The sequence below is a fragment of the Tursiops truncatus genome, chromosome 9 (assembly GCF_011762595.2).
Source record: "Tursiops truncatus isolate mTurTru1 chromosome 9, mTurTru1.mat.Y, whole genome shotgun sequence".
Taxonomy (NCBI): Eukaryota; Metazoa; Chordata; class Mammalia; order Artiodactyla; family Delphinidae; genus Tursiops; species Tursiops truncatus.
In genome coordinates this window covers 32,167,149-32,187,663 of record NC_047042.1, presented here as the reverse complement: position 1 = coordinate 32,187,663, position 20,515 = coordinate 32,167,149, and the positions used below count along the sequence as shown (strand labels likewise).

General features: G+C 38.8%; 1 protein-coding gene across 2 annotated transcripts in view; it reads left to right on the top strand.

Moving 5' to 3' along the window:
* Positions 1-756: 756 nt before the first annotated feature.
* The window catches only part of SP4 (Sp4 transcription factor), a 71,836-nt gene continuing 52,077 nt past the window's right edge, over positions 757-20,515 (top strand). For both annotated transcript variants that reach the window (XM_073809640.1, XM_019928423.3), the window contains exons 1-3: positions 757-873; positions 1,283-1,407; positions 1,929-3,480. In XM_073809640.1, the coding sequence (XP_073665741.1) occupies positions 867-873; positions 1,283-1,407; positions 1,929-3,480 (1,684 nt within the window). In that variant the 5' untranslated portion in view covers positions 757-866. The remainder of the gene's footprint in view (positions 874-1,282; positions 1,408-1,928; positions 3,481-20,515) is intronic.

Below are 20,515 nucleotides of genomic sequence, written 5' to 3'. Positions count from 1 at the left end.
AGGGCCGACAGCCTTTGCGGCAGCGCCCCGCCCTCTTTCTCCCACCACTCAGCGCGCGTCACCTAGGCGCTCAACCAATGGGGACCGAACCAGGGAAAAAGAGCGCCCGGGTCCGGATGCGCCTCAGGAAAGCCATGCTCCCGGCGCAGGGGCAGCGGGCAGTTCACCGGGTTCGCCGAGTCGTCGGTGGCTCGCGCGCTGCCTTGTCCGCTCCTCTCGCTTCCCTTGAACGAGAGCCCTGCTTTTTTTTTTTCGTGGCAATTCCAAGGGATGCTGGAGCCGGCTTTTGAGGGGAGGGCGCTGGGAAATGAGTAGGGGGCGGGATATCCTGAGACAACAAGTTTGGCTGTATGGAGGGCCTACCGGCAGCGCGCCTGAGCTAGAACACCGAGAGAGCGAGCGCCGGACTAGCCACGGGAGGAAAAGAAAAGCTGCTGAAAGAATAACCCCGAGAAAGGGGGTGGAGAGGAGGCGGCCCCAGCGCCCCGGCCCCCGGCAGGTCGGCGGCCAATCCGCTGGGGGAAGGGGTGGAGAGTCGGCGGCTCCGGCAGAGAGAGGCCGAGGGGGGTGGGGAGTCGGCCGGGCTCGCGCCGCCCTGGCCCCGCCCCCGGCCCGCGCCGCCGCCCGCGCGGCGCGCCGCCGCCGTCAATCAAGGGCGAGTCAGCAGGGCTCGGGCGGAGAGAGGAGCTGCTACGCCACAGCCCAGCGGCGGCCATTCGCGGAAAAAGAGGCAGAGCCTGTGCCAGCTACTGCCTCCTCCGAGCCACCGCGGGCGGGCGGGACCGGCCTCTCCTCCCGCCTCGCCCCCACCCCCACCCACCTCTATCCCTGTGTCTCCGTCTGAGGGTTTGTCCTGTTAATGCGGGATGAGCGGTACGTATTCTCCACCCCCCTCGGTCTCCTTCACCGCCTCCCTCCCTCCCTCCCTCCCCAGACCCTGCTCGGTTCTCCCCCCTCCCCCGGGGCCGCTGAGATGCTTTAAGGGGAGGAGGAGAGGGAGGGAGGGAATCAGGGGGAGGGAAGGAGGGTTGTGTTTTGTCTTAATGTCTGAGAGAGAACAACCTTCTGGGTGTTGCTCTGGAGCCGATGGGTCGGGTTTCAAACCACGTTTTGTGATATCCCCCTCCTCCCTTCCCTCCTTCTCCCCCACCCCTTGCCGGTGTGCGTGGATCGCGGGTTTATGGAGATTAATGTTCGGGGGGAGGGGGAGGAGAGGAGAGGGGGAAGGCGAATAATAATAATCCTAATAACCTGTTGTCGTGTATGGGGGTGTTTGTTGCAGATCAGAAGAAGGAGGAGGAGGAGGAGGCGGCGGCGGCGGCGGCGGCAGCGGCGATGGCTACAGAAGGAGGGAAAACCTCTGAGCCAGAGAATAACAATAAAAAACCCAAAACCTCAGGCTCCCAGGTAAAAGCAAACATATAAAAAAAAAAAAAATTCATCACGAAACATAAGGGGAAAGGGGAGTTATGCCCTTTAAATGTCCAGAAGTGAAGAACAGAATAAAAATGTTTTATCCACTCAAAGCATCTTTCTGAGAGTGAGGAAGTTAAATTGTAAATTCATAAAGATTTCACATGTTTGGGATATCGCTGTTTAAAATTCCACCAGGAACGAACTCAGACTATAAGAAAAAGGTGTGTATTCTCCCAAGGGCATTTTGAGTTTAGGAAAATAACACTTCAAGAAAGTTTGTTAGAAATGTCCTTTTATTTAAACTTCATAGTGCGGGATCTCCTTCCTTATTCCTATATCTTACTGCTTTTGTTAATATTTATTTTGATTTTTGCCACTTCCTGAGTGAGTTCTGAAATGTAGAGCTGTCAAAATAAATAAATAAATAAATAAACCCCTCCCAGCTACTTGGCCTTCACTAAATCCGCCCACTTTTTTTTTCCCCCTCTCCTTTACCATCCCATTTTGGGTAGGACTCTCAGCCCTCTCCTCTGGCTTTACTGGCAGCTACTTGCAGCAAAATAGGGACTCCTGGTGAAAATCAAGCAACTGGACAACAACAAATCATTATAGACCCAAGCCAAGGATTGGTGCAACTTCAAAATCAACCACAACAGCTAGAACTGGTAACAACACAACTTGCTGGAAACGCTTGGCAACTTGTTGCCTCCACTCCTCCCGCTTCAAAAGAAAATAACGTTTCTCAACCAGCTTCTAGTTCATCTAGTTCTTCCAGCAGTAATAACGGGAGTGCATCTCCCACAAAAACTAAATCAGGTAATTCTTCCTCCCCTGGTCAGTTTCAAGTCATACAAGTACAAAATCCAAGTGGTAGTGTACAGTACCAAGTGATTCCACAACTTCAAACAGTGGAAGGCCAGCAAATTCAAATCAATCCAACTAGTAGTTCATCTCTACAGGATTTGCAGGGTCAAATTCAGCTCATTTCTGCAGGTAATAATCAAGCTATACTCACAGCTGCTAACAGGACAGCTTCTGGGAATATTCTTGCTCAAAACCTGGCAAATCAGACAGTTCCAGTCCAAATTAGACCTGGTGTCTCAATACCACTGCAATTACAGACCCTTCCTGGTACTCAGGCTCAAGTTGTAACAACTCTACCAATTAACATTGGAGGAGTGACTTTAGCTTTGCCAGTGATAAACAGTGTGGCCGCTGGAGGAGGGACTGGACAGGTCGGCCAGTCTGCTCCTACTACTGATGGCGGGACGTCCAATGGGAGTCAGTTAGTTCCCACACCCACCACTACTGCTTCTGCCAGTACTATGCCAGAATCGCCCTCCTCCTCCACTGCCTGCACCACCACTGCATCAGCATCTCTGAGCAGCAGTGACACGTTAGTGAGCTCAGCAGATACGGGCCAGTATGCAAGCACATCAGCCAGTAGTTCTGAACGCACCATCGAAGATTCTCAAACACCTGCTGCTACTGAGTCTGAAGCCCAGAGCTCCAGTCAGCTTCAGTCTAATGGAATACAGAATACACAGGATCAATCAAATTCCCTTCAGCAGGTGCAAATTGTAGGCCAGCCTATCTTGCAACAGATCCAGATCCAACAGCCTCAGCAACAGATAATTCAGGCTATTCCACCACAGTCATTTCAACTCCAGTCCGGGCAGACGATTCAGACCATCCAGCAGCAGCCTTTGCAGAATGTTCAACTTCAAGCAGTAAATCCGACTCAGGTGCTTATCAGGGCTCCAACTTTAACACCTTCAGGGCAAATCAGCTGGCAAACTGTACAGGTTCAGAATATTCAGAGTCTTTCAAATTTGCAAGTTCAGAATGCTGGGTTATCCCAACAATTAACCATCACCCCAGTGTCTTCAAGCGGTGGCACAACTCTTGCTCAGATTGCTCCCGTGGCTGTTGCTGGCGCCCCAATAACTTTGAATACTGCCCAGCTTGCATCAGTGCCTAATCTTCAGACAGTGAGTGTTGCCAACCTGGGTGCTGCGGGCGTTCAAGTGCAAGGAGTTCCAGTTACAATCACCAGTGTTGCAGGTAAGTCAACTGCAATCTTTTCTCTCTGGTTGTTAATAACAGTTATTGTTTTTCTTTGCTAACTCAGATTTGATGTAAACCTCTGAGGTAAACAGATAATCATAAGGAAACTAAAATACCCGGGAGTATTACACTCAGTACCGTGACTCTGTAATCATCAGTGTGACCCATTCACATTCATACTATTCAGCATTAGGTTTTATGTGTTAAATTCGTTGGAGAATTTTATAAAATTATTTTTCTGCGGAGCTAAACGTCCTGATTAGAATCATAATTTTTTGTAATTCAGAGACCAAATTTGTGTACACTTGAACTTTTCTGAAAGAACCCTAGTCAAAATGATGTTTATATCTTCTTTAAGGGAAAGTAGGTTTAAACCTGAAATAATACAGTTATGAGTCTGTTACAGTTTTAATGCTACTGTATGTTACTCCTCATGCTTCCGCATCTTGTTGCCCGTGCTTTTGCGTTTTATTACACGGTGTTGTTTTAAACTAGATATTGATACAGTTGAGAGAGATAATTTTGAGTTGCAAATTGTTTCATTAACTTTTATGTCTACTTTTCTGCTAAAACCAGGATTTGAGTGAATAGTCCTTCACATAAAATTATATTTAAGTAAAATCTGTGATGGTTATGTTATTTATAGGTGTTTTTAGTATGAAGTTGGTGGAAGGCAATTAAAAATATAGACAGTAAACTGTCAATAGTTTGAATTTGTTGTAGTAAGGTTGTTTTAAAATCAGTTATAAAGCAGTTATTTGTTAATGCATGTAAATAGATACTTCTGAAGCATTTGGAAAACCAGTCTTATTAAGTATTTTAATCATTTTGGACCAGTCTTTTTTCATCTAACACCTTTTGTTTTCTAGTAACTAAATACTTTTCATTTGATTATGAAAACCTAGTTGTGGTTTTGGTGTCTTTGATACTTTAAGACCTCTTTAGTTAAATTATTTCTGTTTTGATAATCTGAAATGAATAAGCATATCACTTTTGAATGACCTTTCTTGAAACAAGTTTCAGACAAATTATGCTAGGGTTCTTGTTTTACAGTTACTACCTAAAGTAGATGTATATATTTAAGATTTGGAAGTTGTCAGAGCTCTCTGATTAAGAAGAACAGAGGTAACATGTTTTATTTAGATACCCGTTGATTATAAACCAGAGGTATCCAACAGAATTTTCTGTGATGATGGAAATGATCTATATTTGTTCTATCCCGTATGTTAGCCACTAGCCACGTGTGGTTATTGAGCACTTAAATTGTGACTAATGCAACAGAGGAATTGAATTTTTAATTTTACTTGATTTTCTTTAATATTAATTTAAATAGCCATACGTGGCTAGTGGCTCCTGTATTGACAGACACAGTAACGTAGTCAAAGAGCGTTTTGAGCGTGGTACATTTTCCCCTAAGACTATTACAGCACAATTATATGTGTGTTTCTGTGGATTATAGTCCTTACCTTGCTTTGTTTCTACTCTTTTTCTAAACATTGATAATAAGTTAAGTATTTCAGAAAAATGTCTGTTTTGGGTGGGTTGAATGACAATTTGTATTGTCAAAGCAAAATTTATTTCATTTATATTTTGTCTTGCCTTTTAAGCATTAGTTAGTGAATTATGATGAAGAGAATTGAATAATTTATAATTTAGGTTAAAAATAGTCAGTTTTTCTATTCTTTAATTGACATCAATTATGACCCAGAGTTTTTCCTTTGCCTGTCGTGAGGGTAAGCCGGTGTAACTGAGAGTATGATCTTCTGACCGCCTCAGATTCACTTGAATGATACATTATGGTAAATGCAGGATCCATTTTCTGGAACTGTAGTTTTTGGGGGGTGTGGTCAAGGAATCTTTCAAACAAACTGTCCAGGTGATTGTAAATCTCATTTAAGTTTGAGAACCAAGGATCAAGTCGTCCGCAATGAACTATAAGGCAAAATTCGGAAGTGATGGATTTCGAGCCTAGTTCGTAAGTGCCTCAGAGGGTGGATTTCTCTGACAAGTACCATTTATAGTTTTTATTCCACAAATATATATTGACTAGCTATGTGTTGAGCACTCCCAATAGGTGTGTTTAGTCCTGCATTTTCAGGGATAATTTTTCTATTTAAAGAGTTTATATGGTTTGGGGGGCACATGTGTATAAGGAAATTTGAACTTTATGTAGTTGGTTTTTTCCTGAAACCAAAGATTTTAAATTTTGTTGATGTTCTAATACATACGCTCTATCGTTTAAGAAGATAGCCATGTTACAAAGACCAGAAATGTACCCCGATTTCAGCAACTCTGTGTAGTTAATTTGGGTATGGTTGTTTGCAGATTTTACTTTACTTCCTGGCATAATAGGTGTTTGACAAATGTTTGCTGGATTAAGGTATAAATGGTGATGGAGAAGATAGCAATTTGGAATTGGGAGCAGCACCCTGGAGTGGTTTTAATGAAGCTAAGGAATTAACTCTGTTTTCATTAATTTCTTTTGGTTTTGAGCTTCTAAGACACTGAGAGTGGTACACCAGGTACTTTACCATCTCTGAAAGGGAGAGAGTGAGCAACAAGTGCCTATATCCCTTTTATAAATGAGCCCTGGAAGTTGAGATTTTTTACTTTTTGTCCCCATTCACTTTTTAGTACTTTTTGATTATTTCCTGGTTCACCCCCAGGAGAATGGTATTGTTTGAGTTATGGGAAAATTTTTGCTCTGAATATTCATAACAATTATTACCAGGGCTTGAAAAAATTATCAGCTTTGACAAAATGTAATGGCTAGCTCAAGGACAAGGGGCTAAGAATTCTCCACCATCCATCCTCATATTACTTCAGGAAGTACAGGAAAGGTTCTGGATAATATTGACAGAAAAAGAAAAAAAAAAATCATACAAGGTAAATCAAATGAAACCAGTTTTTGAAGCTGGGACACTTCATACTTGATTTTATGAAATAAGAATGTTAATGACATCCTACGGGGAACCTCTTTCCTTGAAAACGTATTCAGCATAATGTGTTTCTGTGGTTTGGTCTCAGCTCGAAATCCTGTGTTCCAGGCTGAGCATCTAGCATTTAGTTAGTTAGAATTGTAGTAGGAACTGAATACATGTACTCCTGCTACATATTGTTTGTTTCCTTTTTGGGATTCAGAGTTTGAAATCCTATTTTAAGTTAAGAGCGAAGGTAATAACTAATCATGCTGCTGGCTTAAGAACATCCTTTGTTTTAACTAAGTGAGGAGAGGGGATGATGTTTTCCTCAAAAAGAACTACCTGTTTTCACGATGTATTCTGGTAGCCAAAGTGCCGTAGTTAAAATGAACTTTAGGAGTTATTTCTCTTTAGTTAAAGGATTTCGAATATGTAGGGACCATTGGTTTCTAAATTTTAACTTGCATTGGCCAGCAGTTTGATTTATTTTTGGCCCTAATCACATATGGTAATAGATCATGTTTTTGCTTGGTGGATGGATATTTCTTTGTCAGTTTTAATGGAAATTAACATTCCTGTGCAAATTCTTACATAAAGGTAGTTCAGACTTGAGGAGATGTTGCTGGTTGTTCAAGAACTTTCTCTCTTACCTTCCTTTACTTCTTTGGGGATTAACAGAACCAGGAATGGGAGAGCCAGTTCTTCATTATTGGTGAAAATGGAGACCAAAGGAAATAGTTGACATTTTTATTTAATTTAAAAACCTAACTTAATCCGGTAGAATCAACCTCTTGCACCAAACTTTTTTCCAGAGCTACTAAAAGTAGAAAATTGACTAGAAGTTTAATACAGATATGGTTTTCCTTTGCCATATGTTGTATTAATTTGGATTTCTCTAGTAGGCATCTTAAAATAACATACATGTATGTTATACACATATATACACATATGTATATGTACATGTATAAACATATACACATCTATTTTTGTGTATACATATGTCTCCTGTGTTTGGTTATTTCTTTTTTCAGAGAAGTCACATTTACTCCTGTAATTTTCTTCCAGTAAAATCTTCTACTAATCTTTGTTACAGATTGGAATTCATCATAAGGAACTTACATCTTGTGCCCTGTACAAGATTTGGGTTCTGAACTACCAAGTTGGTTTTACCCATTAGAAAATGTACAGCATGACCTTTAAGATTTGTTGATGATGACATAACAATATCATTGTGTAGTTTTAAGTTTTTCTTGGAAGGTAAGGTACTCATTGTAGAGCCACATTAATTTTTTAAAAGGGCATCTTTGCGAGGGATTTCAGGATAAGAGAGTGAAGGAAAACAGTGTTAATCATCTGCTTTTCAAATCTAAATCAAGGAATATATAACAAGTAATACATAAGAAATATTGGAGCAGGCATAAAAGCAAGTTGAAGAGGAAGAAAGGAAGCTTGATTAAGAAGGAAGATAGGGAAAATTTGCTCTACATAGATCTTGCAGAAATAACACAGATTTACAAAATGAGAGAATTTTAGTTTAAAAGGATCTTTGAGATTATTGCTCACCACTTGTAACCTTTTGTTATTGCTGCTAAAGTCTGTAAAGGAATTTTGTGTTTTTCTGTTATAAGTGAAAGGAGAAATATGGGTCAGAGTTTCTGCAGTGCTACATTAGGTACTTGGGGATGACATAGTACGCATTGACAGTAAAAGAGGGAACCTGGCCTGATACCGGACCATATGCCTATGTATATGTGGGCTGTCCTGTACCCTTCTGATGTAGGTATGAGATAAGATTGTATGTTCCTAATGCTTGTCATTTTATTACCTAGTGAATGAGCAAACTGTGGCAGAGGAAACCTATTACTTATATGAGTGTGTGTGGTGAGATAAAGACTTACTGAAATTGTAGTTAACTAAGGTAACTTAAAGATAATTGAGCATCCTTCCCCCTCCCTCATCCCTTAGTGGTAGTTCAGAACTAAAGAAACTGAAGCCAGGAAGGTTGAACGACGTGTACTTTGTGGCAAATTGAGGACTAGAATCCTGGCTTCTGCTCCAGTTGTCTTTCTCATATTTCTGCCTTTGTTATCCAAATCTTTTGCTAGTTATGAGTAAATGTAGCTGAGGTTTAGGGATCAGAGAGGGGAGAGTATCCAGCTTGAGTTGTCTTCTCCCAGGTAGACTGTGTCTGTTATTCCTGGATATTCAGCATTAATATATTGAATATAATATTGGTGGAAAACACAATTCTATCTGCCTCCTTGTTATTGAATTTAATGGTGAAATCTCAGTGGTATAATTTTGTCCTTTTTGAAAGAGAAAATTCAGAACTTGAAGAGATTAGTAAATTCTGTATGTAGGTAAGCAAGTTCTAGGGCTGTTGAGATACTGCATTTTTTCCCAAACAGTAGTTAGAAATGGATTTTTTAAAATGAGATTCGAGGAAGAAAACAAACATTTATTGTTTTCCTAGAGTGTGTTATGTGCTGGGCCAGGTATTTATGCTATCTCAGTATATCCTACAGTATCCTTGGGATTACTGTACCTGTTTTACAGATAGCCTCACTGAGCTTTGCTTATATGTGGAATCTAAAAAAGGGTACAAACGAACTTACCTACAAAATAGAAATAGAGTTGCAGATGTAGAAAACAAACTTATGATTACCAGGGGGTAAAGGGAAGTGGGGCAGAATAAATTGGGAGATTAGGATTGATATATACGCACTACTATGTATAAAATAGATAACTAGTAAGGACCTACTCTATAGCACAGGGAAGTCTACTCAGTATTCTGTAATGGCCTATATGGGAAAAGAATCTAAAAATGAGTGGATATATGTATAACTGATTCACCTTGTTGTACACCTGAAACTAATACAACATTGTAAATCAACTATATTCTAATAAATTTTTTTTAAAAAAAAGAAAAGAAAATTTGCCCTCCAGTAAGTGGTAGAGCCATGGTTTAAAGTCATCTCTGATTCCAAGGTGTTCACAAGACATACAGTAAAAGGATAAGTCTACAGATACAGGGTATTTTTCACCTTTTTGTATCTGATGTATACTTGAATCCCTTAAAGGGTAAGCAGTTTTGAAAATTGAAATGCTGACTATGCAGTTAAGGTTTCTACTAGCCCTGACAATGTGGCATTGACAGACAATTATGATAGAAAGTAGTGAAAGAAACTAGTGTGGCTGCATGGAGACTTCCATGTTACACTCAGATTTCAAAATAGTGTATGTGGAAGATAGGAGTAGGGGCATAGGATAAAAACAAAAAGAAGCATGACATTTAATAATAGTCAGTTAAACAGAAGCTCATAATAAAGTCAGGCTTTTAAAATTCTTTCAAACAACTTATAAGGTTTTCAGTCAGAGAAAGAGATGCTCATTGTTTGAGCAAAATGGTGTAATATCAAGAAAAGGCAGAATTCCTCCACTCTGCTGCTGTTAACCAGCGAGGAAAATGCAGTTCCGGCTGAAATGACTAGAGCTGTAACTCACTCCGAGATATTTATTCAAGGTAAGTGAGGAGGTAGGGGACGTTTAGTTGCTCTTCGGAAGTCAGGATGATCTAGACGAATGCTATCCTAAAGTTAGAGGAACTTTCCGGTTTCATTTCAGGCCATATCAGTAACTTAAAAAGTACGCGGCATGGAAGAATTGAGTATGAATAAGCACCTTCCTTTTTGAAAACATCCCACACTACAGACAAATGAGCTTGATAACCGTCCTAGCAAAGTCCTTGAATGAATTATGGAGTAGTTGGCCTCTGAGCATTTAAAAGAATTCAGGGATCATTGGGAACCAGTATGGGTTCACTAAGGAACGAGGTTCATAAATTCTTTCTTTAGAGTTTCCAGATGAGTATACAAAATAACGTCAGTACAGTGTATCTTGATTTCAGCCTTGATAGTCATGATTTCTTTAAAGGCTCGTACCTGGTTGCTCTATTATATGAAAAATGTTGATTGTCTACCTCAGTAGAGGTAGAGGTCTCTGGTATTATGGCATAAGGTTCTATCCTTGATACAGTCCTGTTGAACATTTTTTTCAAATTTTATACTGAAGGGTGACCTATTTACTGAATTCAAAGATGAGACAAAGCCAGGAGATGTTGCTAACAATTATGATAGAGCATAGAATTGAGATGCCCAGTGATCTTAATAGACCAGAATGCTGGGCCAGAATTAGCAACATAAATATAACAGGTAAGATCCTCTATTTAAAGTTGAGGGGTGGGGGGCAGGATTGTTCACCTACAAGATGGAAAACATGGTTTGGCAGCAGGACATGTGAAGATGATTTGGGATTTATTGGCTTAATATGAACTAAGAGTAGAGTAAAGCTCCTGTATTTTATGCTTGTCAGACCATTTCTGCAATACTGCGTACAATACTGGGTGTGGCACATTTTAAATGGGACAGTGACAAACTGGCGAGCATATCGAGAAGGCTTCCCAGGATGAAACGTGTGGAAAACATTTCACACTAGCAATAATCAGAGAGAGGGGGGTTGTTATTAAAAGAAAATAAGAGAAAGTGTGACAGCTTCTTTAGGTATGTGAAGAGCTATTTTTTGTTGTTTTTGTTTTTTAATAAAGTTCTGTTATGTTTTGGCCCTGGGAAACCAATACAATAAGTATATGTACACACACATGAGCTAATGCTGTGTGGTAATGGAATGGTTTGTTTCATGAAGTAGTGATCTTCCTGTTGTTAGATGCTGGGTGTCCATCTATCAGAGACACTAAAATATAGAATTTCCTGTGTTGTATAGAAGGTTTGATTAGATAATCTGTGAGTCTTCTAATTCTAAAATTTAGGATTCTATGAATATTTGAGTACGTAGTTCTATTCTGGGTACTTCCATCCAGCATATGGTGAGAGTTCCTTGTAAGTCGTGTTAAACTTAAATGATTGACTAAGTAGGGATTTGGTGAGGGTGGAGGGGAGGTTTGAGGGTCACATTTACCATTTTTCTTATTACAAAGGCAGTATTATTGAGATAAATTCTATTAAGAAATAAATGCAATACTTTAATTCATAAATTAATAGATTTCTGTTCTTCGTTATTTGTTAGACTTACTGATTGTGCTCTTAGATGCTATTTTTCTATGTCATTTGCACTTCTGTTAGGTGACTACCAAAGCATTAGTATTTTAAAAACACACTAAAGTGCCCAACATTGAATTTGTAGTTAGGATATTTTATCTCAGTAGCTCTTTAGCCATAGTCATATTTCTGATAATGACACTTTAGTATGAACAATGTGATTACTTTTTCTTCAGTAGACTTAGAGAGCAGTTGGAAAATCCAGTATACTGATGGAGTTCAAACTGTGGGAAGCGCTCAGAGCTTCAAATTTGTTAATTTATCCTGTGGAGTAAACAAATGAAGTAGGTCTTTCTTTTTGACTCAGAATATCTAGCACATAGGCGCTTTTAAAAAAATATTTGAGGCCCGAGACCCTTTTGAATAGAAAAAGTAATAATTCCCATATATGAAGTTCTTTTTGCCTTAGGTATGGTAATAAAGTTAGGAGTAGGGACTATCTGGGCTTGATCAGCCGTGTAGTTCAAGTAGTACATTTATTATTACTGCAGATGTATGTACTCTGAGAGGCTTCCTAGATCACAGGTATTTTGTGTTCTTTTAGGTGATCATCAGTCAGGTGCAACCAGAAGAGGAGACACAGGAGAGGCCCAGGAAAAAAAGTTTATTATACACACAGGTCCTAGAGAGGCAGTCAGTGTGCACTGAGAGGGGAGGTGCACACATGGGAGGTGATGCCAAGGGATCTGGCTCAACCTAGCAGGTGGGGAGCAGAGAGAGCAAGAATCCATGGGCAGGTGCCTTTATTGAAGGATCAGTGTGTGAGGGGATTTCATTGGTTTGTTTAAATGCTGCTTGGTCACAGTCAGGGGAAGGTAGGAAGGGAACCTTGTGGCAGGAGCAACCCTTATCACACTGGTGCACCTGGTTGCCTGGGCCGGGTGCTTACAGCCTGCTTGTGGGGATGTTGAGGCAGCAGGGGAAAATAACGTTTTAAAATATATAATATAACAGGATTAGGAATTAGAACTCTTATATTTTTGTTAGGGTACTGCTCTCCATTAGCTATTCCATCCTGGGCAAACATATTATAATTGGAGCTTCAATCCTTTTTTCATTTGTAAAATAGTGCTATTAATTCCTTCCCTTTTTGCCTCATAGAGCTGCAAAGATCAGATGAGATGATATGTATAAAAAGGCTTTGGATATTGTAAAGAAAACTATATTTGGAAGTTGGTAACCTGGTAAAAATCTCTACATGGCGACTCTGGCCCACTAGAAGAATGTGAAGTAGTAAAGCGGGAGAATGAGTAGTTTTCGATATGGGTATTAGCTTGAGTTAAAGATCAGAAGTAAAAGAGAGATCTGTATAAAAGGAGTATCAGAAAGCTTTGGTGAAGTGCAGCTAAGGATATGGGGAGGGGTGTATCTACAGGTGGAAATGAAGCAGTGTGTTTCAGTATAGTAAGACCTAAATGTCTGCTGCGTACTGTCTATGTAAGCTCTGAAAGTACTCGCCTGTCTAAAAAGGTTACTTATGTTGGGGAGATAAGACTTACATACATGAATCAATTATATGGCTTGCTGCAATTGCATATGAGAGTTTATACTTAAGTGCTGGGTTTTGAGCTATGGAAAATGACTAGGAGAGCTCAAAGACAAGTGAGATCAGTGGTTTGCAGTAAACAGGGAGGGCTTTCTGAGGTGAAGATTGGTTTGGGAAGTGGATATTTGAAACTTTGAGGGTAGAGAGGTGAAGAGAGGATGTCTTGAGCCAAGCAGTTGAACTTGGAATGAAAAGGGTAGAGCCCTCGCATGGAAGCTTAGAGTTAACACAGGGAGCTGTGTTCTCTCATCTGTGTGCTCGATAGAGGCATAGTGGTCTCACAGAGTAGCTCAGGGCATGCCCAGTGGACAGCCTGCCACCCCTGCTTTAGCCAGAGAAGTTGTGTGTTTATTGCACTGTGTGCTTACATTTTGTTTGAAGAAGAGATTCTGCCAAAATAATAATAAGTTTGAAAAACATGAATAATAAGTTTGCAAATGATATTGTTAGAGCGTTTCTCTATAGATAAAAGTGTGGAGAAGTAAGAAATCAGGAGCCCAGTGGAAAGGATGTTGTTGGAATAATTTAGCCACGAATTCACAGTGGTCTTGAGAAAGGCTATGGCAGTGAAGTTGCTTAATACAAAAGACAGGTTGTTGAACCTCTCTTTAGTATACAGAATGGTGACATGAAATAAGTATTAAGGAATTAGGTAAAAACATCAGGTTTGCTGGTTCCTTTCCTCTGTATCAAGTATGGTAATAGGCATTGAGAAACTGAAAATGAAGTGAGACAAATTTGCCTCTCTCACAGAATATATTACCTGTTGGGGAGACATAACCATATCTCTTTGCTTCTAAAACATACTTTTTTTTTTTTTTTAACATCTTGGAAATTGAAATCCACCTTATAAGCAAAGGCATGTCATAGTTTAATTAGCAGAATATTTTTTCTTTCTTATGATCACTTGCATCTTAGACTTAATGGAATACGATGACTATATAATCGATTAAAGTACAACATGGCATTTGGTTTATAAAGGCTGTGAATGAGGTGTTACAGAAGCCCAAAGGAAGGAAAAACTTGTTCTGCTTGTAGAATTCTGGGGATATTTTCATGGAGAGGGTGATAACTGAGCTGGGCCTTAAAAGGATGACTAAAAAGTTTGCAAGGTTGGGATGAGGAGGGCTATTTCAGGTTATGTTGGATTTTACATGTCAGAAATTCAGTTAAGGAGTCTTCTATAAACAATGCAAAATTCAGGCTTAGATCAAGGAATATTAGTATACATTAAAGTTGAATTGTAAACCTCCTGTAGGCAGGAGCTGTGTCTTACGTGTATGTTTTTTTCTATTTCATACATTGATGAACATTGCTCAATATAAATAATCCTGATGCTGAACTAGGGGAAGGCCCACAGGTGGAGAATGTTGATTGCATAGGAGAATGGGATGGGTAGATCCTTGGGATGGATTCAAGACAAATACTTGAAAAGGAATGAGAGTTTATGATTATAAAAGGAAAAATGAGTAGTAAAAATTAAATAACAGAGGAACTTACACATATGTTCATATGTTTTGAGAGACAGTTGCTGCGAGAATCTTAGCAGTGGGGGAAGTTTTGAGGAGAAATCAAAGGTGTTTAAAGTCTCCAGGTTGTTTCTGTCCCTCAGAAGTTCTCATGTAGGTGCCTCATAATGTGGCCAGTCACAGAGGGTTTAGTACAGTTCTGTAATAATGAGTCAAGTCACCACAGCTTTTTGTTCACAGAAGCAGAGCTGCTTTTGCACAGAAGTATAGGAACCAGATAGTGATCTGTGCTGTGGTAAGTGGGTACCTGTGCCTGGTGTGGGGTTGGGGGAGAGGGTGGAAAGTCCTTGTTGTAGTTGAGGGTGTCTAAACCAGGGACTTGAGGGAGAAGAGGGAAGAGGAAGACACTAGATGCATATGATGACGAGTACTAACTGGATTTATGTAAGGTAAATACACTTAAAGTGGTTTGTAAATCCTACGCATTTTCCCATATATTTAAATCTACATACGAACCTATTTGAGACACTGACATTTGACAGATATTTGTCATAAATAGGACAGACTATGATAATATGCTTGTTGAAGGAGTAATTTGATTGTTTCATAAATAATCAAATTGATTATTTGTTTTTTAGTTTTATAAAGTTAAAGCACATTGTATTTTTATTTCTAGAATTTCTCTCACCTTTTGTCCTCATTGGTAGGATGTCAGTACTTAAATTGATTTTAATGATAGGGCGGGTAATAGTTTTTAGTAACCTCTTGATAGACTTTCATCCATTTCATGGACTCCCTGCTAGCCGACTGCATCCATAAATTCAGTCAGCAAATAGGTACCCAGCATCTGTATTGTGAGGCTTGATATGTTCCTTATGAGGTTGAATAACATGGGGCTGAACTCCCACTTCCATAATGTTCTAATAGGGAAAGAAGTCGTTCTGTTTTCTTTCATGAATGAAACAAGAAACAAGTGTGCTTTAACCCTTAATGTTTGTTTTATATTTAAGCTCACATTTACTGCATGTTTATAGTATGCCAGATACTGTATGCAGCACTTGGTATATTAACTCATTTACTCTTTAGAGCACCCTATAAAGTTGAGTACTGTCAGGTGCAAAAATGAGGCCTAGAGTGGTAAATAATTTGCTCAAGGCCACCTAATCCAAACACATTCTGTTTCTAGAACCCTGGCACCATTACCACTTACAGTCTCTCACCGTATACTCCCTATGTACTGCAGTGTGTTTCCTGTGACCAGTTGTGGAAACAATTCATTGTCTCTTATGTGTCAGACTTTGTGCTTAAGCATTATATATATGTTAACTCAGTTAATTTTGGCAGTCCTATGAAGAAGGTAGTGATGGTGACCTTAGTTTTTCGAACAGGAAACCAAGGCTGTCAGAGGTTAGTATCTTGACCAAGGGCATATAGCCATATGTTAGGCAGCTAGTAAGTGAAAATATTTTATAAGTCTGGTCTAGGTGAACAGGACTATCTTTACAGCTAAGCAATATGATTTTAAGTTACCTTACTGTAATTGTGGTAGTATGTTCAATAAGTTCTTTAGGTGAGCATTCTGACTCTTTATCGCCCTTTGGGACACAGGGCATATGTACCACAGAGAGAATTAGAATAAAAAAAGGTTTTATTACTTTGTGGTATCCTGTGTTGATAGGGAATTTGAGGCTAATAAGAATATTTCCTTTACTAAATATATGTGTACCATAAACCAGTTTTGAATGAATTTTGAAAACCAGATTCTAAGAATGTAAGGCACAGAGGAGTCTTATATTTTATTTTCATTAATATTTGTAAACTGTTAATATTAGAATTTAATGTTAATTTGTATTAAGCAATATTATTAAATCAGCATATATTGATAATGTCTGTGCTATATTAATTTATACACACTGTTATTTAATTGTATTAATATAAAATGAATAAAATTATCAAGTATACCAAAAAATATATACTTCCTGAGGCCTGTATTTTCATCACTTGCTTCTTGATCAGGATGTGACATGTCAGTATAGATATAAACTTTCTACAATCTGAAGGAAATATCGCCACGAAATGACTTAAAGAAAATCCAAAGATCATAAAAATTATATGTATAGAATTTGTGTTCTTCAGATAATCCTGTGTGTCATTTTTATGTAGCATTAACTCATTTGACAGGGATGGTGCTATAACTTTATTCATTTGACAGGGATGGTGCTATAACTTTATTATTGTTGTTTACTGGATAAATAAGAAACAAGATACATCAATATTTGAGTATCTGCCACTATATACCATACAATGTATACCATACATTGTAGAGTAGATATTTCTTCTCTACTCATGGGACCTATACTTTGTTCTACGTGAGTTTTGTTTTATATCACTGTTAGGTTATTGCTATTTTTAGTAGATGAGAAAAATCAAGGCCCAGAAAAGTTAAATAATTTGCCCAGTGTTACAGAATTAACACATGGGAATGTTGGGGAAAGAACCCAGATTCCACCTAGACTCAAAATTATTTTTGCTGTTTTATCATAAGTCCTTGGGGCCAAGGAAGTTGCTTCCATGAAAAGTTTTTAAAGGTTTTTCTTTTTTTCCCCCCTCAATTTTAAAGTAACAAAATACCAAAGAGAGTTAAAGACCAATTTACATTTTCTAAGAGATTGATACACCAGAGTAAATTTATAGTATATGAGGACGGAGTAAATTTAGTCTGTATTTTCAAAAGATGTGATTGAGTTCATTTTGTCTATCTGTAAGTTTGTGTGTGTGTACACATTTACATATATACATTTACTCATTATAAACATATTGAGTAAAAAGTTAAGGGGATTATATTCTACATCTGTGGACCTATTCATCACCATCCTTGTTCTCTTAACCCTACCCTATAATTAAGGATACCAACCCATTTTGGGGTAATCCTAAAAAATTAGCACACCTCCTCACACTATACCCACACCCCAAATCACAGAGAAAACTGGATTGTTGAAATCAAAGTATTCAGACAGCTCTCCGTGCTTTTTAAAGGATCCTTTGGCAGCTGTCTGAGCTGGCAGTGATAACTATGTATAATTTGCAAACTGGAAGACAAACATGTTTCATTCTATGAGCAGTTTGTGTTGAGCAGAGGTAACTGACATATTTAAGAAAAGAGCTCTGTGCTGGTAACATGTCTCTTCCATTAAATAGTTGTGTTACCTTTGGGAATGGAGGTCTTGGTTTTTTTCCTTTTGTTACAATGAACTATTTGTGTTTGTGTGTATTTTGTAAAATGAAATATTTGAGGTAATTTTGTTTAGTGTTAAAAATTCTATAATTTTAAGCACAAATGTGTAGAAACCAAATTGCGCTTATATTTTATTTCAAGCCCATTTGAGCCAAGAGGAAAACTCAGGAAAAATATCATTTAACAATATTTCTAGTGTTTAAATCGAATCGGTTACTTTTTGGAGTAAAACTGTGAAAGAGATATGTCAGTATTTCAAAAATGTCGGGTTTTGTTTTTGTTTTGGCAAACCTTTGAAGCCAAATTTGGTATTGAATCTAATGCTGTTGCCTTTTAAAGAAGGTCATTCATCTAGGTTTGAGTCATTACTAAGGATTTGCAGAATTTTTTTAGAAAATGATTTGCCACCATCCTTTTAAACTAGACGTATGCCCAGCCATCAGCAACAGCGAAGATGAGGACCAGGGCCCTAAACACTTGGGCATTCAGATCGCCATCTGGGACCTCAGCTGACTACTCAGAATGCCCTTGCTGGTGGATATAGGCGTTGAAGCTCCCTGGTCAGAGACCAGCTGCCCTTTAAGCCAGGGAGTATGCTTGCCTAGGCCTGAGCTTCTCTAGCCAAGAAGAAGCATCGATAGCCCTGTGAGAACAAACACTGCCGCAGTAGCCAGAGAACTCTCTTATGCAGTATTACCTTCTAACCTTTCCAAAAGCTAGTTCCTGATCTTCAGACCAGAGATTTTACTGTTGTCTTTGCTTCCTTCCTGTTTTCCAACTTTACAGTAACCATCTCAATCCACCTAACTATTTTATTACCTTAGCACCTCATGACTTAGATTTCTAGTCAGCCTGCCCCATGGATGATAGTGTAAAATCTACAAATTTAGAAGTAGAAGAGTTAGGTGGATCTCTGTATCTCAGTTTCAAAGGAGAAACTGTCTTACTTCTTATTCTAGAAGGTGAAGAATATGACAGCTGATTTGTAGTCCAAAGAGGTCTCATAAGAGCAGTTGTATTTTCATCTGTTTAAACTTTAGAATTTTCTGCTTGGGGTATTAAAGCAGGGAGAACTCCATTTTCAGCTTCACAACTACTGGCAAAGGGGAGTTTAATATAGATTCCAGCTGCTACCTCGGGAAGAAAGTACTTCTTTAAATGCTGGATTGTGCTGATGTCAAGATGATTCGTAGAGGGACTTCTATGAGGAATTTTTTAAAAATTAAATAATGATAAAACAGGATTTTTTTAAACAAATGAGTTTCAAAAGCAATTTTTAATATAATACTTGCTTGGATTTCATTTGGTAAAGTTAATTTTAATTTATAGAAACACTTTTAAAAGTATATATTTAATTCCCTATGATTACTGAGAAACAAGAGTTGTTTTGGGAATCATGTCTTAAAAAGGTTATGTGAGGTCTAGCACTCAACTGTTATACAGAAGTTTAAAAAAAACATAAAGAAAATTGTGCCTTCAAATATCCCTTAAAAGCACCCCTAGTAAAGGATTTACTTATTTATTTATTTATTTATGTTATTAAGAATCCTACATGCTTTTCAATATGTTAGCCCAGTTGTTATAGTAAAGGCAATCGAACACTCAGTTCTCATTGGTTAGGAATAGCTATTTGTTTTTGCATAATAATACTGTAGGCTTAACTTAAAACGAAGGAGACATTGTGGTGCTGGTGAAATAGAGATGGACAGGAATCAAGACCTGCCCTCAGCCCCCTGGTCTGCCAGGTACTGTCTGTGATGTGGGGATGGCCTTTAGTGTTCTTGAGCCTTAGTCGTAATCACCTGTAAAATGAAGATAACAAAATGCCTACTAAACTGGGTTTTTCTGAGGATTAAATGGAGTAGCATGTGGAAATGTTTTGTAAATAGCAAAGCACTGAATGGATGTAAACTGTTATTATTATAAATTTACCCTTACTCTTTTTTTCTAAATTAATATGTGTATGTGTTTAATATTTTGCAGTCTCATTTTCTATCACATGTTCATTTTGTTGCAACATACAGTGCCATTCTGGTAATGTATTAAACATTCAATAAATATCCAGTAGAAAGAAGTGAGACTTCTCTGTTACTTAGCTTAATTGGGTGTGTTAACTATGGGTTTTATTTTCTGTTTTCTGATGCTTTGACATCTGGGGCCTCACTGACCCTGGAGGGACTGCCCTTTCCAGGGTTAACAAGTTCCTAGAGATAGTAAACAACTCCACCTTGAGTGTACTTTTCAAATACAAACCACTCCAGAGCCCACCCCACAACCACATCCTTTATGGCCGTCATACTTCAGGCCACTATCTACCTGCTCTAATCACAGGACCAGGTACCAGACAACAAAGGACAGACCTCATGCTCCAGAGCCCTTTGAAATTATTCACACTGGCCAGTCCTAAGCCTGTTTCCCCTGCCTCTGTTCCTCCTGCCTCGTGCCTTTTCCTTTTTGTGGAAACCACAATACAGGATCCTGTCCACAATTCCTCTCTGGCCCTCTGCCTCCTGATCCACCCTGGTGCCCCCCAGTGTGGCCCGCTGGGGCATGGTAACTCTTACCCTCCTCTGGGTAACTGAATAACAAGCTGTCTTTTCATTGGCAATCTTCTCAGCTTACTATATCTCAGATTTTCTGTTAATACATTATATTTTAAAACAGTGGACTGCTGATTTATTTTCTAATTTTTATGTCAAAGAGTCTTATTACAAAGAAATAGTACTTAATATTGGTAAGTTTAAAGT